Here is a 20,536-nt window from a genome sequence, read left to right as displayed (position 1 = left end):
ACTCAGATCCTGCAGTGCCAGACGTGTCCCACTGCTTAAGCCAGTACATGTCCGGGCCCGTCTGAAGTTTGCTAGAGAGCATTTGGATGATCCAGAGGAGTTTTGGGAAAATGTCCTATGGTCTGATGAAACCAAACTGGAACTGTTTGGTAGAAACACAACTTGTCGTGTTTGGAGGAAAAAGAATACTGAGTTGCATCCATCAAACACCATACCTACTGTAAAGCATGTTGGTGGAAACATCATGCTTTGGGGCTGTTTCTCTGCAAAGGGGCCAGGACGACTGATCCGGGTACATGAAAGAATGAATGGGGCCATGTATCATGAGATTTTGAGTGCAAACCTCCTTCCATCAGCAAGGGCATTGAAGATGAAACGTGGCTGGGTCTTTCAACATGACAATGATCCAAAGCACACCGCCAGGGCAACGAAGGAGTGGCTTCGTAAGAAGCATTTCAAGGTCCTGGAGTGGCCTAGCCAGTCTCCAGATCTCAACCCTATAGAAAACCTTTGCAGGGAGTTGAAAGTCCGTGTTGCCAAGCGAAAAGCCAAACACATCACTGCTCTAGAGGAGATCTGCATGGAGGAATGGGCCAACATACCAACAACAGTGTGTGGCAACCTTGTGAAGACTTACAGAAAACGTTTGACCTCTGTCATTGCCAACAAAGGATATATTACCAAGTATTGAGATGAAATTTTGTTTCTGACTAAATACTTATTTTCCACCATAATATGCAAATAAAATGTTAAAAAAACAGACAATGTGATTTTCTGGATTTTTTTTTCTCAGTTTGTCTCCCATAGTTGAGGTCTACCTATGATGTAAATTACAGACGCCTCTCATCTTTTTAAGTGGTGGAACTTGCACTATTGCTGACTGACTAAATACTTTTTTGCCCCACTGTATATATATATATGTTTTCATCAATATTTGAGCCCATGAATCCATTATATGTCCATTTTGCAAGTCCATTCTTGCCATACAGATGTCATACAGATGTCACACGGATGATTACATGCGAGAAAATCACATCCTCGCACTGCGCGTGGATGACATATGGATTACTGTTCAGGGAACATTTCTGCGATACTCATCCGTGTAAAACGGACCAATTTTTTATACATTGTGTGTGACTCCAGCCTTGGTATGATCCCTCCTGTTGTGATTTCTGTGGTCAAGCTCCCTCCTGTGGTCATGAGTGGTACTTCGGCTGGTTCTGTCTATGAACTTCCTCTGGTGGATGTGAGTGGGGCTGCGGCTTCTGAGTTTCCTTCCTCAGGTGACGGGGTTAAGTCATTAGGTGCTGCTCTATCTGACTCCACCTAGTCCTTTGTTCCTGGCCTCCAGTCAATGTTCCAGTATTGGCCTTGCTTTCTCCTGGATCGTTCCTGTGGCCTGTCTACTTTGCATGAGCTAAGTTTTGCTTATGTTATTTTGTTGCTATATTTCTGTCCAGCTTGCTATATTGGTTTTTCTTGCCTGCTGGAAGCTCTGAGACGCAGAGGGACCACCTCCGTACCGTTAGTCGGTGCGGAGGGTCTTTTTGTCCCCTCAACGTGGTTGTTTGTAGGTTTTTGTGCTGACCGCAAAGTTATCTTTCCTATCCTCGTTCTATTCAGCAAGTCGGGCCTCACTTTGCTAAAATCTATTTCATCTCTGTGTTTGTATTTTCATCTTACTCACAGTCATTATATGTGGGGGGCTGCCTTTTCCTTTGGGGAATTTTTCTGAGGCAAGGTAGGCTTATTTTTCTATCTTCAGGGCTAGCTAGTTTCTCAGGCTTTGACGAGGCGCATAGGTTCGGGTCAGGAGCGCTCCACGGCTACCTTTAGTGTGATATGATAGGATTAGGGATTGCGGTCAGCAGAGTTCCCATGTCTCAGAGCTCGTCCTATGTTTATGTCTAAACAGGTCACTAGTGTGCTCTTAACCACAAGGTCCATTGTGATTCTGAATCACCTGTTCATAACAGTACTGGAGGCCCAAAGTACTAATGCTTCTCAATAGAGGGAAAAGAGAAGTTCTGAGACCATTTTTTTTTCTTTGCACTGTGTTTTGTCTCTCTTTTTCCCTAGACATTTGGGTGGTTCAGAACACAGGTGTAGTGATGGACATTAAAAGTCTGTCTTCTTGTGTGGATAATCTCTCTGCAAGAGTACAAAAGATTCAAGACATTATGGTTCAGAAATCTATGTTAGAACCTAAAATTCCTATGCCTGAGTTATTTTTTGGAGATAGAGCAAAGTTTTTGAATTTCAAAAATAATTGTAAACTATTTCTGGCTTTGAAACCCCGCTCCTCTGGTGACCCAATTCAACAAGTAAAGATCATTATTTCTTTATTACGCGGCGACCCTCAAGACTGGGCATTTTCTCTTGCGCCAGGAGATCCTGCATTATGTAATATTGATGCGTTTTTTCTGGCGCTCGGATTGCTGTATGATGAACCTAATTCAGTGGATCAGGCAGAGAAAAATTTGCTTGCTCTGTGTCAGGGTCAGGATGAGGTAGAGATATATTGTCAGAAGTTTAGGAAGTGGTCTGTGCTCACTCAATGGAATGAATGCGCGCTGGCAGCAATTTTCAGAATGGGTCTCTCTGAAGCCCTTAAGGATGTCATGGTGGGATTTCCTATGCCTGCTGGTCTGAATGAGTCTATGTCTTTGGCTATTCAGATCGGTCGACGCTTGCGTGAGCGTAAAACTGTACACCATTTGGCGGTATTATCTGAGCATGTACCTGAGCCTATGCAGTGTGATAGGACTTTGACCAGAGCTGAACGGCAAGAACATAGACGTCAGAATGGGCTGTGTTTTTATTGTGGTGATTCCACTCATGCTATCTCCGATTGTCCTAAGCGCACTAAGCGGTTCGCTAGGTCTGCCACCATTGGTACTGTACAGTCGAAATTTCTTTTGTCAGTTACTTTGATCTGCTCCTTGTCATCCTATTCCGTCATGGCATTTGTGGATTCAGGCGCTGCCCTGAATTTGATGGACTTGGATTATGCTAGGCGCTGTGGGTTTTTCTTGGAGCCCTTGCAGCAAACTATTCCATTGAGAGGAATTGATGCTACGCCTTTGGCCAAGAATAAGCCTCAGTACTGGACCCAGCTGACCATGTGCATGGCTCCTGCGCATCAGGAGGATATTCGCTTTTTGGTGTTGCATAATTTGCATAATGTGGTCGTTTTGGGGTTGCCATGGCTACAAGTCCATAAACCAGTATTAGATTGGAAATCTATGTCTGTGTCCAGCTGGGGTTGTCAGGGGGTACATGGTGATGTTCCATTTCTGTCTATTTCATCATCCACCCCTTCTGAGGTCCCAGAGTTCTTGTCAGATTACCAGGATGTATTTGATGAGCCCAAGTCCAGTGCCCTACCTCCGCATAGGGATTGTGATTGTGCTATCGATTTGATTCCTGGTAGTAAGTTTCCTAAAGGTCGACTGTGTAATTTGTAAGTACCTGAGCACGCCACTATGCGGAGTTACGTAAAGGAATCCTTGGAGGAGGGGGTAATTTTGTCTGCCATCTCCCCTGATTTGCGGCGGGTGCTGCAGAAGTTTCAGGCTGATAGACCTGACCGTTGTCCAGCGGAGAAACTGTTTGTCCCTGATAAATGGACGAGTAGAGTTATCTCTGAGGTTCATTGTTCGGTGTTGGCTGGTCATCCTGGAATCTTTGGTACCAGAGATTTGGTGGCTAGATCCTTTTGGTGGCCGTCTCTGTCGCGGGATGTGCGTTCATTTGTGCAGTCCTGTGGGATTTGTGCTCGGGCTAAGCCCTGCTGTTCTCGTGCCAGTGGGTTGCTTTTGCCCTTGCCAGTCCCGAAGAGGCCCTGGACACATATCTCTATGGATTTTATTTCGGATCTCCCCGTCTCTCAAAAGAGGTCGGTCATTTGGGTTGTTTGTGATCGCTTCTCTAAGATGGTCCTTTTGGTACCCTTGTCTAAATTGCCTTCCTCCTCTGATTTCGTGCCATTGTTCTTCCTGCATGTGGTTCGTTTACATGGTATTCCAGAGAACATCGTTTCTGACAGAGGTTCCCAGTTTGTGTCGAGGTTTTGGCGAGCCTTTTGTGCTAGGATGGGCATTGATTTGTCTTTTTCCTCGGCTTTCCATCCTCAGACATATGGCCAGACTGAACGAACCAATCAGACCTTGGAAACATATCTGAGATGTTTTGTTTCTGCCGATCAGGATGATTGGGTGTCCTTTTTACCTTTGGCTGAGTTCGCCCTTAATAATCGAGCCAGCTCGGCTACTTTGGTTTCACCGTTTTTCTGCAATACTGGTTTTCATCCTCGTTTCTATTCAGGGCAGGTTGAGTCTTCTGACTGTCCTGGCATGGATGCTGTGGTAGATAGGTTGCAGCAGATTTGGACTCATGTGGTGGACAATTTGACATTGTCTCAGGAGAAGGCTCAGCGTTTCGCTAACCGCAGACGCTGTGTGGGTCCCCGACTTCGTGTTGGGGATTTGGTTTGGTTGTCTTCTCGTTGTATTCCTATGAAAGTTTCCTCTCCTAAGTTTAAGCCTCGTTTCATTGGTCCGTATAGGATTTCTGAGGTTCTTAATCCTGTGTCTTTTCGTTTGACCCTTCCAGCTTCTTTTTCCATTCATAAAGTGTTCCATAGGTCATTGTTGCAGAGATACGTGGCACCTGTGGTTCCATCCGTTGACCCTCCTGCCCCGGTTTTGGTTGAGGGGGAGTTGGAGTATATAGTGGAGAAGATTTTGGATTCTTGTGTTTCGAGACGGAAAATCCAATACCTGGTTAAGTGGAAGGGTTATGGTCAGTCAGATAATTCCTGGGTCTTTGCCTCTGATGTTCATGCTGCCGATCTGGTTCGTGCCTTTCATTTGGCTCATCCTGGTCGGCCTGGGGGCTCTGGTGAGGGTTCGGTGACCCCTCCTCAAGGGGGGGGGGTGCTGTTGTGAATTCTGTGGTTAAGCTCCCTCCTGTGGTCATGAGTGGTACTTCGGCTGGTTCTGTCTATGAGCTTCCTCTATTGGATGTGAGTGGGGCTGCGGCTTCTGAGTTTCCTTCCTCAGGTGACGGGGTTAAGTCATTAGGTGCTGCTCTATTTAACTCCACCTAGTTCTTTGTTCCTGGCCTCCAGTCAATGTTCCAGTATTGGCCTTGCTATCTCCTGGATCGTTCCTGTGGCCTGTCTGCCTTGCATAAGCTAAGTTTTGCTTATGTTACTTTTGTTTGCTATATTTTCTGTCCAGCTTGCTATATTGGTTTTTCTTGCTTGCTGGAAGCTCTGAGACGCAGAGGGAGCACTTCCGTACCGTTAGTCGGTGCGGAGGGTCTTTTTGTCCCCTCTGCGTGGTTGTTTGTAGGTTTTTGTGCTGACCGCAAAGCTATCTTTCCTATCCTCGGTCTATTCAGTAAGTCGGGCCTCACTTTGCTAAAATCTATTTCATCTCTGTGTTTGTATTTTCATCTTACTCACAGTCATTATATGTGGGGGGCTGCCTTTTCCTTTGGGAAATTTCTCTGAGGCAAGGTAGGCTTAGTTTTCTATCTTCAGGGCTAGCTAGTTTCTCAGGCTGTGACGAGGCGCCTAGGTTCTGGTCAGGAGTGCTCCACGGCTACCTTTAGTGTGGTATGATAGGATTAGGGATTGCGGTCAGCAGAGTTCCCACGTCTCAGAGCTCGTCCTATGTTTGTAACTAAACAGGTCACTTGTGTGCTCTTAACCACTAGGTCCATTGTGGTTCTGAATCACCTGTTCATAACAGGAGCTCGACAACAGAATTCACAACAGTACCCCCCTTGAGGAGGGGTCACCGAACCCTCACCAGAGCCCCCAGGCCGACCAGGACGAGCCAAATGAAAGGCACGAACCAGATCGGCAGCATGAACATCGGAGGCAAAAACCCAGGAATTATCTTCCTGACCATAACCCTTCCATTTGACCAGGTACTGGAGTTTCCGTCTCGAAACACGAGAATCCAAAATCTTTTCCACCACATACTCCAACTCCCCCTCAACCAACACCGGAGCAGGAGGATCAACGGATGGAACCACAGGCGCCACGTATCTCCGCAACAACGACCTATGGAATACATTATGGATGGCAAAAGAAGCTGGGAGGTGCCAAACGAAACGACACAGGATTGAGAACCTCAGAAATCTTATATGGACCAATGAAACAAGGCTTAAACTTAGGAGAAGAAACCTTCATAGAAACATAACGAGACGACAACCAAACCAAATCCCCAACACGAAGTCGGGGACCCACACAGCGCCGGCGGTTAGCGAAACGTTGAGCCTTCTCCTGGGACAATGTCAAATTATCCACTACATGAGTCCAAATCTGCTGCAACCTGTCCACCACCGTATCCACACCAGGACAGTCCGAAGGCTCAACCTGCCCTGAAGAGAAACGTGGATGGAAACCAGAATTGCAGAAAAACGGCGAAACCAAAGTATCCGAGCTGGCCCGATTATTAAGGGCGAACTCAGCCAACGGCAAAAAGGACACCCAATCATCCTGATCAGCAGAAACAAAGCATCTCAGATATGTTTCCAAGGTCTGATTAGTTCGTTCGGTTTGGCCATTTGTCTGAGGATGGAAAGCCGAGGAAAAAGACAAATCAATGCCCATCCTGGCACAAAAGGCACGCCAAAACCTCTAAACAAACTGGGAACCTCTGTCCGAAACGATGTTCTCCAGAATGCCATGTAAACGAACCACATACTGGAAAAACAATGGCACCAAATCAGAGGAGGAAGGCAATTTAGACAAGGGTACCAAATAGACCATCTTAGAGAAGCGATCACAAACCACCCAAATGACCGACATCTTTTGAGAGACAGGGAGATCCGAAATAAAATCCATAGAGATATGCGTCCAGGGCCTCTTCGGGACCGGCAAGGGCAAAAGCAACCCACTGGCACGAGAACAGCAGGGCTTAGCCCGAGCACAAGTCCCACAGGACTGCACAAAAGAACGCACATCCTGTGACAAGGAAGGCCACCAAAAGGATCTGGCCACCAAATCTCTGGTACCAAAGAATTCCTGCCTTTTAAGATGTTTAAAGCAATCTCGCCTATGGCTGTAATTAAATCATTGCTTGCATTGCGCAAAATAGACTTTCTGTCTAATTCTGGAAAGAGCTATTTTGTAAAACAACTGCTATATAATATTGAAACTAATTTTTCTCAGAAACCTGATAATATTGTTTGGTTTCATTCGTGTTGGCAAAAACTATATGATGAAATCTCTTTCTCTTTTCCCCACACCAGATTTGTGGAGGGTCTGCTGAATACATTCGTAGATGACGAATTATTCCCGCCGGAGAAGGTGAATTTTTGATGATCTCATGGAGAGTGCTAGTGAAAATTGTGAGATAGAAAAAGCCTTTACCAAGTATGTGCACCACAGAAATCTCAGCATTTTCTACCTGGTACAAAACAGTTTTTGTCAGGGTAAGAAAAGTCGCACGATAAATTTAAACACAAAATACATGGTGCTTTTTAATAACGCCCGAGATAAATTACAAATTTTAACTCTAGCTCGTCAGATGTATCCCGGAAAAACACGTTTTTTTCTAGAAGCTTTTGAGGATGCCACGCGGGAGCCTTATGGGTATTTGCTTGTAGATTTGAGAGCTAATACCCCTGAGGATCTGCGCTTAAGGACCGGATTGTTTCCACCAGCGTTGCCTGCTGTCTATTTTCAAAAGAAAAACACTTCTAAAAAGTGAATTTTACTCGGTATCAGACATTCTACGCTGTGTGCGTTGTGATGTAAAGATGTCTGAGAGGCTCCGGCATAACTGGGCGCTCTTAAAAACTCTGGTGAAAGCAACCCCCGCTGTCAGAAAGTCTATTTTGCGCAAAGCAAGCAATGATTTAATTACAGCCATAGGCGAGATTGCTTTAAACATCTTAAAGGCAGGATTCCTCTGAAAGAGCATCAAAAAGGCATATTAAAGAAGTGGCGTAAAGCTATAAGAACCATGAACGACAGGTCTCAGCCCATAAAGAAAAAGAAGCCACTACTAAAGCAGGCCGGCGGGTTTATCGGCCCTCTTTTAGCTTTTGCAATTCCAATAATAACAAGTCTTCTCGAAGGAAAATAATGGAGCATTCAGAGAAAATGTATCTAGTCCCTAAACAGGAGCTAGACAAACTAAGACCCAGTGCTACAGATAACATACGCGACAGTGTTATTCGTCGCCTTGATGGTGAAATTAGCGCCATTTTACAATGTCGTGACATTCCCGATGATATGAAAATTAAAATGTATAGCTCCGTGCTACAGCGCTACTTGGTACATACAAGGCACAGCTCAAAAGAAGTAACGGCTTTAAATCTCGTTAGCACTCCTGATCCTGATCAGCAACAATTGTCAAATACCGACTCTGATAAAAATCAAGAGGTCGCTGAAATTGTCAGCCATATAAACCAAAGATATAAAAAGAATGCTGAATTTTTACTAAACAGGTTACTGCAGAATAAAAATGTTACAGCCTGGAATAATAAAACTGAATTTATTTTCAAAGGATCCGTAATACCCGGGTCTAACTTGCTTGATTTGGTACGTAGTACAACACAGAGTCATGCTCTGACCGGCAGAAATTTACCTCCGGGTTGGGATTCATTTATGCAGGCTATGGCCGAGCTAAATATACCGTCTACAGTTGTGGGTAATCCCGCTACTAGGTAGCTTTTAGATGAGTTAAAAATTTCCAGCAGTGAGACACGCGCTGTATCTACACCGCAGAAGCTAGCTCCGTCGCACCGTACAATTCAATCTTTACATTCCACGTCATTAGGCACCACACGCGGAACTCTGCTGCCTAAAAAAAGGTCTCTACCGATACTACAAACCATGTGGCTCACGATGTAAAGAATGTACTGGATAAATGCTGTACTCGGCTTGTAACACTATATTATTTATTTTGTAAGAAGTGTAATGATGTATGTTCATTGTACTTGTGATACTATTTACTTATTTATTTTGTAAGAAGTGTGTTGGTTTATGTTCATTGTACTATTTAATGTTTTTACTTTTATATTCTGTAAGAATTTTTTATATTATTGAAATGTCTTTGAGATGTATTTATTTTACAACAATAAAATCTTTTAAACTTTTACAATATCGTGTCTATGCTTTTTATAAACGTAAAACACTTCATACTTGCGGGTGTTGTAACATGGTCATATACATAATATGCCCCATATAATGAGACTGGTGTTATAAACCACGTGTAAAAAATGAGAATCCCAGTATTAAATAAATACACTGCTAGGATATAAATTATATAAAACGGCATGGTGTGTTATAAAACACAATTTTGCACTATATGTGAACACTGTGAATAAAATACATTGCTCTGATTACAGAATGCAATCTCACAGCAGCTACATATGAAATGAAAATCTAAGAGGATTTAAAAACAAATACTGGGATAATAGTCAGTGTATCAAAATACTGTGATAACAATATCAAACTGTATTAAAAGGGAAAACAACAACTACGTATAATATGAAAATCTAATAGGATATAAAAACAACCACACAATTTTGCACTATATGTGAACACTGTGAATAAAATACATTGCTCTGATTACAGAATGCAATCTCACAGCAGCTACATATAAAATGAAAATCTAAGAGGATATAAAAACAAATACTGGGATAATAGTCAGTGTATCAAAATACTGTGATAACAATATCAAAATGTATCAAAAGGGAAAACAACAACTACGTATAATATGAAAATCTAATAGGATATAAAAACAACCACACAATTTTGCACTATACGTGAACACTGTGAATAAAATACATTGCTCTGATTACAGAATGCAATCTCACAGCTGCTACATATAAAATGAAAATCTAATATAAAAACAAATACTGGGATAATAATCACTGTATTAAATACTGTGATAACAATATCAAACTGTATCAAAAGGGAAAACCAGCCAAGGAGGGACAGCTGGCAGACAGGGCGGGGAGGGTTTACATGCTTTGATACACTTTGATAGGGGCGGGTCCACCTGTCAAATTGAGTTTGACGAGACCTCCCTCTTCTCTACTACTTACCTGTGTCTGCGCCACTCATTACAATTGTCCTCCACTTAACAAAGCTATGCCGCCTGTTTAGTCCTGTTACCAATTTTGAACTGCTTTTAGCCTACTTTTTTATTTTGGGCCTATATCTGTGTTTCCTCCTCATCCTGCCCATTGCCCAGCCACTGCTAGATGAGTCTGCTGGTACATTGACCCAGACCACTACATTCCCCTTGCACTCTACACAGCCAGAATCTGACCCTGCTGAAAGTCAGGTTCCCCTTGAAGCATACTATACCACCTTACACGGGGACTAAGAGGAAGGTGCAGATAAAAGTGCAGGTTCCTTCATCAGGTGGGGGGGCATACTCATTGGCACTGGCACATGCCCCCTCATGGTATGCAAAAGTGTCTCTGGCAGTGGGAGGCGCCAGCCGCCGTCAAACACACCGCTGTACTATGAGGGGCCCTGTGCCAGTGCCAACTAGTGGGTCCCCCTGCTTGCTCATGATCACAGCACTTGCAAAGCTGAAATACTTACCTCTCCCTGCTCCACCGCCGTGACGTATTCCGCATTTCCTGGGCCCACGAAAATGTTGAGCCAGCCCTACCCCCCCACAACTTTAGCCAAATGACCCCCTGTTTTCAATGCCTAACTATTATTATAAAGTAAATTAAGATTGACAAGCTTAAGAAATAAGAATTGATGTTTTTGGCATTAAAATGGGTACTGTAGGTGTTTTCCTGTCCTCCACTCGACTTTGATTCCCCATTGACTTGCATTGGGTTTCGTGTTTCGGTCGGCCACCAAATTTTCGAAATAATCGGCCGATTTCACCCGACCCGACTTTTGACAAAGTCGGGTTTAGCGAAACCCAACTTGATCCTAAAAAAGTAAAAGTCGCTCAACTCTGGTCTGAATACTTATGACCATGTGATATTTCAGGTTTTTTTTTAAATGCAAAAATTACTACAATTCTGCTTTTTTCCAGTCAAGATTGGGTGCAGAGTGTACATTAATGCGAAAAAAAAGAACTTTTTTTTTAATTTACCAAATGGCTGCAATGAAATAAAGGGTGAAAAATTTAAAGGGGTCTGAATAGCTTCCGTACCCACAGTAAATCCCAATTAATATCATTTTTTCCCCATTAGTGTCGTGATGACAATTTTGTTCTTGTTGTAGTCATGTTCAGACAGCTTGTGTCAGTGCTATATGAATGTACTGTAAAGAATGATAACACATATATCGATCTCAGCGCTTAAAGGATTTTCATGAATTCCTACTTTCTGCATATGGCAATTCCTGCTGTCTTTATTAAAATTGCCACCTCTTTAGCATATTAGCCTCAAGGTTCCTTCAACTAAGGTAGACAACTCAGACTCACTATTGTTACTATTGGTAGGTGGCATGATATCTTTATTCTTATTTTTTATTTATAATTAAATTATTTGCTTTATCATGTGTTGATGCTATATCTTGTCTATCCTCCTCCTCCCTCCTATTATAACTGGTCTCTTTTGGCCGGTCAACCAAATTAGCATAGTCCAGTTTGGGGAGTTCTTGCATTATATCTTTGACCACGATAGTTGTATTGATGTGTATTTGTACCCTCATTTCCCCGCTGCTCAATTGAGCCGTTAAAGGGCCCTGAGGAAAATGCAATAGACAAGAATTTAAAAAACTTTCGAGGGATGACTATTCTTATTCTCCTTGCCCAAACTGGATAATTCTCTCATTTGTTTAGAGCGCCATGTTGGGGTCAAAACTCTTGTGGTCTATATTTCACCTTTAGGGCATAATTATTTCTATTATCCCTTTTATTTGTGGGATCTACGCATTTGTAGTTATTGGGGGCCTTACACGTACCCTGCTTATTTTGTCTATCCTTAGTTTTCTTTTTATATTACCAGCTAAAAAGAGTTTTTGGTCATAATCATCCCTATCTCTAATCAGTTTTTTTTTACTTTTTTGGAAATCAAATCATTTTCAAATATTTTTAATCACTGGGTGACTGCTCTGTCTTACTGTCAAAATTCTGATCGCTCCTTAAAAGCAGACATTACTTCCTATATTTCCTGAATTTTTCTTAATGCCATTTGTGCTATACTATTCCTCTTATCCTCCATCATAGACAGCATCCCCCTAGAACATTGTAGCATATATTTATCTCACTCTTCAATTAATCGAATGTCCTTAGGGAAAGGTGATGTGAAAGACATCCTCAACCCCCTGGGAATAATGTTTTCATTCAAATAATTATTTAGAAACACCACATCCAGGTCATGATAAGTTTCAATTTTACACTGATCTTCCAATGATTTAAAGGTATCCATAATTATGGAAATGTCATCAATTTTCAATTATGTTTCTACATCCAGAGAGGTAGGGTTGGAGATTTCCGCTATTTCCCCTAGGCTTTTTTTAATAAGTTCACTGTGTACAGCACTTCTATTCACTGAGAAATCCATATCCACAATACTACCGTACATATCAAGATTATCAATCTAAATAGGTTATATACTATTCAAAACAAGGACCTATGGATCTTATGCAAGTAAATTGCCCAAAATATCCCCACTCTCGACTTGTATTATTCAATATTACTTCACCTTAATCCACACAATTGGTACTGATATTGACTCCTGATAGTGTGCAGCAAAAATAATAACCTTTCTTGTCACCTCCGGTGCATATAATTATTTTCTAGATTTAGTCACAAATGACCATGATTTATTGCCACATAATTGCATAAAAAATTTGCTATCCGAGCACATTTAAAGCGTATCAGTACCTCTGGAGATCCACTCTCACCTCACAATTATAGTTTTACAGCAGTCCAGAGATATTGTTGGACTTCTGCATGAAGTTGATATGATACCCCTCAATAATACCACTTAACTGGTACAATCACCGTTGATTCACCAAACTATTGTCACAGGCTTATCCTACCACTTCAGTTTTCATACACATAGGTAAAAACTACTTGGATCCATGCGTACTATTAATCTCTAGATTAATTTGTCCACAAATATATAGGCAAACAAATTATCGTCCCGTTTCATTAGAAAAATGTATCAGTGTCACTCGGAAACCCTCCTGCAGAAAACCACAGTCCCTGCTCCTTCACAGAAGCAGCAGTACCTCCAGAGATTCTCTCCTCCCACTCAAATGAGACTTTCAGAAATACAGGGGTGCTCACAGTCTCCTCAGAGTAACACAGATACCACTACTCCGTGATCCCGCTTAGTTGATCCAGTCTCTGATAGCTCACTGCTGTCCCAATGACAACATCCAGCTGATTACACAGAGATGCAACACTCTCAAAATTGGGTAATACCCTTGGAGATCCAACTCCAATTCGCCTTGTTTCCCATGCTCCGTGCATTTGTATAGACACATTTTAGTTTGTAGTCGGCTTATCTTGCTCCTCTATTTTCATTCAGAATTTGATATCTTTGATCTTTATTTCCACTTTTAATAGCAGAGTTATCAAAAGTATTAATTAACTGCATATTTTTTACTGGTCGTTTATTTCCCATATGCCCCCTTTAAGTTAAGATAAGCTGTGGAGGCAGATTCTCATGTAGATCAGTGACCGGCCCATGGGGTTTAACATCTCATTTGCATATAAGAAAAATATAGATTTTTCTGGAGTAATACATGAAAAAGTATTCATATCCCTTGAACTTTTCCACATTTTGCACGTTGAACCCACAAACTTAAATGTATTTTATTGGGACTTTATGTGATATGCCGGCACAAAGTAGCAAGTATTTTGTAAAGTGTAAAGGAAAAGATACATGTTTTTCTAAATATATAAAAAATATAGATCTGACAATTGTGATGTGCATTTGTATTCAGACCCTGTTGTCAGATATCCCTAAATAAAATCTCGAGTGACCAATTGCAGTCACATAATTAGTAAATTGAGTCCACCTGTTTGTAATTTATTCTCAGTATTACTACAGCTGTTCTATGAAGGCCTCATAAATTTGATTGAGAACACTAGGGATCAAACAGCATCATGAAAACCAAGGAACATACCAGACAGGTCACAGTGAAAGTTGTGAGTCAGAATAAAAAAGTGTCAGGTTATTAAGAAATAGTACAAGCTCTGAACATCTCACAGAGCACTGTTCAATTCATTATCCAAAAATGGAAGGAGCACGGCACAACTGAACACCTACCAAGACATTGCCGTCTACCTAAACTGACAATTTCAATCACGGAGCGCACTAGATAACCAGCCAAGATGATTGAATGGCCCATTCAAAGTCCAGACCTAAATCCCATTGAGAATCTGTGGCAAGACTTGAAAATTACTGTTCACAGACGCCTCCATCCAATCTCACTGAGCTAGTTTGTCAAGAAGAATGGGCAAAAATGTCAGCCTCTAGATGTGCAAAGCTAGTACAGACATACCCCAAAAGACTTGCAGCAGTATTTGCAGCAAAAGGTGGTCATACAATGTATTGACACAGGGGGCTGAATACTAATGTATATCACAATTTTCAGATTAATACTTTTCATTCAGAAAACCACATATCATTTCCTTTACACTTCACAAATGCTTGCTACCTTGTCTTGGTATAAAATCACAATAAAATAAATTTAAGTTTGTTGGTGTAGCATGAAAAAATATGGAAAAGCTCACAGAGATTGAATACATTTTCAAGGCTCTGTATAATTTTCTGGAAGCTGTTTTTCACTTTCAGGATTCTTCTTTGCATTGGCCAGGCAACAGCGTTTGCAGGAAGCTTCATAAAATCATTCTTATCAGCAAATGTTTTAGAGGATTGAAGGAAGATGCCACATCTACAAGTCTCATAAAAAATGTTACTTCTTTATTGATTATTCATAAGAAATATATCTTTTTTTCTATTTCTAATCATTAAAGTAGTGATGGATTTTTAATGAGATTTAATCTTCAAGAAAATGATCAAGTTTGGAAGTCCTCAACAGGAGTTGCACTCACGGACAGGAAAAAAAAAATTTGTGTGAACGCAGTACAATTCCTGGTTTCCACAGAGGGTGTGCTGCCAGTAACAAGTACAGTACTTCATTTTCCAACAGAACAATCATTATTTTTCCATGATTTCTTTTTGGCTCATGTAAACATCCAATACTGATGAACCAAAATAAAAACAGCCTGCACCCTCTATTAGGTCAAAATCAACCCATCCAAAATGAACCATTAGACATACGAAAAGTATAATCTATGGGCATTGAAGAAAAGCACAGAGAGAAGCAGCACAGTGACAATTCACAAAGAGTTGAGTGCTTCTTCACAGACAGTACATGAATCTGCACAGTAGTGACGCTCATAGGCAACGTTCACATTAGCGTTTCCCGACGCTGCGTCGGGAAACGCTGCGGCAACGCATGCGTCATGCGCCCCTATATTTAACATGGGGGGCGCATGGACATGCGTTGTGCTGCGTTGTGCGACGCATGCGTTTTTTTTGCCGCAAGCGTCGGGCGCGGAAAATGCAACAAGTTGCATTTTTCTTGCGTCCAAATTTTGGCAAAAAAGGACGCATGCGTTGCAAAACGCAGCGTTTTTGCGTGCGTTGTGCGTTGCGTCGCCGACGCAGCGGCGCACAACGCAAATCTGAACGTAGCCTTAGTCACCCAGAGTGCAGCATTGAGTGTGCTGAGATTTATTAGCAGCAGTGCTACATAGAGCTTCTGACCTTCCAGCACATCCTGAGCAGATCACTGGCTCTCTGTAGTACTGATGCTAATAAATCTCAGGAATACCAGCATTTAGTGCCTCAGACTTGCTCTCTGAGAGACTCCCGCTTTGGAGGAGAGCCATTTCTTGTACACCTCTTTAGCACTGCTCAGATTACCTTCTTTGTGATCAATCTCATGCTTATACATGCATGGGACTGATTTTAATAAGAGTAAAAATTAATTTGCAGGCATCAGTAGTGTAATTGTTGAAGCTGAATTGCAACCTCCTCATTATTGTTAAAGTGTATACATTTTCATCATGTCTATGTACTTTTAGGAAACAATTCTGAATATTATTTCTGTTAAATATATTTTTCAGACCCCTCAAAGAAAGTGTTAACAAAATGTCAAACTGGGATGGTTCCCCCTTTTCCTAGTGGATATTTCCTGAGAAAAAAATGGTTTCCCATCTATTGCAATTTAACAATCTATGAACCCGTTACTCATATTGAATCATGTCTGGCCAACAAAATGATATATCTAATGGGAGATTCAACTCTTCGGCAGTGGATCGAGTACTTCCCTAAAGTCATAAAAAGTATGTATGGTCTTACTTTATTCTTTCTTTGCCTACTTACACTTCATATATCGCTAGATAAAAAAGCTTAGGTTGCTAGAGGAGTGTTTAGGGATGTCCCTTATGACTAGTCAATTACATTTCTGAGAATGTGACAAAAATGGCTGCCGTCACATATTTCAAGCTGTAACTTGCACTAGTCACCCGTCAAAATGATTCTCAGCCTGAAGAAACACCTTAGCCAAAATGGTTCTCTGCAGCAAGAGATAAAAAAAAATTCTCCTCAGCTTCATCCTGCTTAGTGCTCATTTAAAAAAACAAACAAAAAAACACCATATAGGAGTTAAAAAAAAATAAAGTAAATATATAAAACAATCTATACACAAAATAGGTATAATAAAATATGCCTTTATATATATACGACAATGTGCACGTACTTGGAAATAATACCACAGAAATTAATTAAATAATTATCTTTATTTTTATATAGCGCTAACATATTCCGCAGCGCTTTACAGTTTTGCACACATAATCATCACTGTCCCCGATGGGGCTCACAATCTAGAATCCCTATCAGTATGTCTTTGGAATGTGGGAGGAAACCGGAGTGCCCGGAGGAAACCCACACAAACACGGAGAGAACATACAAACTCTTTGCAGATGTTGTCCTGGGTGGGATTAGAACCCAGGACCCCAGTGCTGCAAGGCTGCTGTGCTAATCACTGCACCACCGTGCTGCCCTAAAATATAATTTACAAGATATAGATAAAAATAGTAACAACAAACGGACAAAAGGTAGAAATATTCAAAAAATCCTGTAAGATATTATGCAACCATCTTAAGAGAACGAACAATGGTGTGTGCATATACCATATACCTATGTATATATATATATATAAATACAGTAGTGTATGTGAAAAAACAAGCAACAACCAAATCAATCTAAAACAATATTGTGCACATGTACTCAATCCCATGACTAATATGTATATAAAAATGATAATATATATATATATATATATATATATTTATAGTACAGACCAAAAGTTTGGACACGCCTTCTCATTTAAACATTTTTCTGTATTTTCATGACCGTGTAAATTCACACTGAAGGCATCAAAACTATGAATTAACACATGTGGAATTATACGCTTAACAAAAAAGTGTGAAACAACTGAAAATATGTCTTATATTCTAGCTTCTTCAAAGTAGCCACCTTTTGCTTTGATGACTGCTTTGTGCACTCTTGGCATTCTCTTGATGAGCGTCAAGAGGTAGTCACCGGGAATGGTTTTCACTTCACAGGTATGCCCTGTCAGGTTTAGTAAGTGGGATTTCTTGCCTTATAAATGGTGTTGGGACCATCAGTTGTGTTGAGCAGAAGTCTGATGGATACACAGCTGATAGTCCTACTGAATAGACTGTTAGAATTTGTATTATGGCAAGAAAAAAGCAGCTAAGTAAAGAAAAACGAGTGGCCATCATTACTTTAAGAAATGAAGGTCAGTCAGTCTGAAAAATTGGGAAAACTTTGAAAGTGTCCCCAAGTGCAGTTGCAAAAACCATCAAGCACTACAAAGACATTGGCTCACATGAGAACCGCCCCAGGAAAGGAAGACGAAGAGTCACCTCTGCTTCTGAGGATACGTTTATCTGAGTCACCAGCCTCAGAAATCGCAGGTTAACAGCAGCTCAAATTAGAGATGAGGTCAATGCCACATAGAGTTCTAGCAGCAGACACATCTCTACAACAACTGTTAAGAGGAGACTTTGTGCAGCAGGTCTTCATGGTAACGTAGCTGCTAGGAAACCACTGCTAAGGACAGGCAACAAGCAGAAGAGACTTGTTTGGGCTAAAGAACACAAAGAATGGACATTAGACCAGTGGAAATCTGTGCTTTGGTCAGATGATTCCAAATTTGAGATCTTTGGTTCCAACCACCGTGTCTTTGTGCGACGCAGAAAAGGTGATTGGATGGACTCTAAATGCCTGGTTCCCACGGTGAAGCATGGAGGAGGAGGTGTGATGGTGTGGGGGTGCTTTGCTGGTGATACTGTTGGGGATTTATTCAAGATTGAAGGCATACTGAACCAGCATTGCTACCACAGCTGTTGTGAGTTCTGTTTTTGGGCTCCCTCTGGTGGTTACTGATGGTACTGGGTGACTTGTCTTTCCTGGGTCTCTGGGTTCCACCTGTTCCATCAGGATATGGGAGTTTCCTATTTAACCTGGCTTTGCTGGCATTTCCTCGCCGGTTATCAATGTATCCAGTGTGTCTTGTTACCTCTGCTCCCTGCTCCTAGAACCTTCTGGTCAAGCTAAGTTTGGATTTTCCTGTTTTGGTGTTTTGCTTTATTTGGTTTTTAGTCCAGCCTGCAGATATGTGATTCTTGCTGCTGGTTGCTCTAGTGGGCTGAAATTGCTCCTCATGTACCATGAGTTGGCACATGAGTTCAAGTAATTTCAGGATGGTTTTTTGAAGGGTTTTTCGCTGACCGCGCAGTTCACTTTTGTATCCTCTGCTATCTAGCTTTAGCGGGCCTCATTTTGCTGAAACTGTTTTCATACTGCGTATGTGCTTTCCTCTCATTTCACCGTCATTATATGTGGGGGGCTGCTATTTCTGTGGGGGATTTCTCTGGAGGCAAGAGAGGTCTGTGTTTCTTCTAATAGGGGAAGTTAGATCTTCGGCTGGAGCGAGACGTCTAGGATCATCGTAGGCACGTTCCCCGGCTACTTTTATTTGTGTGTTAGGTTCAGGGTCGCGGTCAGCTCAGGTTCCATCGCCCTAGAGCTTGTTTGTATCTGTGCTTGTCCTTTAGTGATCCCCTGCCATTGGGATCATGACACACAGCATCTTGCAGCGGCATGCTATTCCATCCGGTTTGCGTTTAGTTGGACCATCATTTATTTTTCAACAAGACAATGACTTCAAACACACCTCCAGGCTGTGTAAGGGATATTTGACCAAGACCTGAACCCAATCGAGATGGTTTGGGGTGAGCTGGACCGCAGAGTGAAGGCAAAAGGGCCAACAAGTGCTAAGCATCTCTGGGAACTCCTTCAATATTGTTGAAAGACCATTTCCGGTGACTACCTCTTGAAGCTCATCAAGAGAATGCCAAGAGTGTGCAAAGCAGTCATCAAGGCAAAAGGTGGCTACTCTGAGGAACCTAAAATATAAAACATATTTTCAGTTGTTTCACACTTTTTTGTTAAGCGTATAATTCCACGTGTTAATTCATAGCTTTGATGCCTTCAGTGTGAATGTACATTTTTCATAGTCATGATAATACAGAAAAATCTTTAAATGAGAAGGTGTGTCCAAACTTTTGGTCTGTACTGTATATATATATGTATATAAAAATATATATAGAGACACTAATCAGTGCTCACCCAATATACTATAGAGAGCAATGTAAAAAAACAAAAGCAAGCGTGCATGTGCAAAAGGGAAGGCAGCATACTTAGTGCGCACACCAGAATTGTATATAGAACTCAAAAGATATATACCTTTATGCCTGGTTTTCCAAGTACAGCGCAGCCTGATGCATTTCGGATATTCCTTCATCATGAATATCCGAAACGCGTGTCGGGGTGCGCTGTACTGGGAAAACCGGGCATAAAGGTATATACCATCTTTTGAGTTCTATATACTATTCTGGTGTGCACGCTAAGTATAGACATGTGATACATGTGTATATACAGTATATATATATATATATATATATATATATCGTGCTGCCTTCAATTTTGCACATGCACTCTTGTTTTTGTTTTTTTACATTGCTCTCTATAGTATATTGGGTGAACACTGATTAGTGTCTCTATTTATATATATATTTTATATATTTTTTATATACATATTAGTCATGGGTTTGATTACATGGGCACAATATTGTTTTATCTAGATTGATTTGGTTGTTTGTTTTTTCACATACACTACTGTATGCTACTCCCTGACCACTGATTGCTTTTGCTCTGTTAGGCAGCTGTGTTCCCCTGTGACGCTAACAGGGCACAGCATTTTCCCTTCTATGTGACTCTGTGAAGTAACAGAGTTCACTTCTACCACCATATCGTGCCACCATTTGCTAGCAGCAGGTTGGTCTCCTGCACGGTGGACCCCGGGCTGCGAACGCACCTATAATAATATCTAAATATGCTCGGTGCGTTCCGCCAGCCCTAACATATAGAACCATTAATTACATGGTGCTGTACATGAGAAGGGGTTAAA

General features: G+C 41.4%; 1 protein-coding gene across 2 annotated transcripts in view; it reads left to right on the top strand.

Moving 5' to 3' along the window:
- LOC138664641 (NXPE family member 2-like) overlaps positions 1-20,536 on the top strand; it is a 245,655-nt gene that overhangs the window by 212,301 nt on the left and 12,818 nt on the right. For both annotated transcript variants that reach the window (XM_069751524.1, XM_069751525.1), the window contains exon 5: positions 16,101-16,319. In XM_069751524.1, the coding sequence (XP_069607625.1) occupies positions 16,101-16,319 (219 nt within the window). The remainder of the gene's footprint in view (positions 1-16,100; positions 16,320-20,536) is intronic.

Source organism: Ranitomeya imitator, chromosome 2 (assembly GCF_032444005.1).
Source record: "Ranitomeya imitator isolate aRanImi1 chromosome 2, aRanImi1.pri, whole genome shotgun sequence".
Lineage (NCBI taxonomy): Eukaryota > Metazoa > Chordata > Amphibia > Anura > Dendrobatidae > Ranitomeya > Ranitomeya imitator.
The sequence above is the reverse complement of the archived record's forward strand: the minus strand, read 5'-3'. Positions and strand labels throughout refer to the sequence as shown.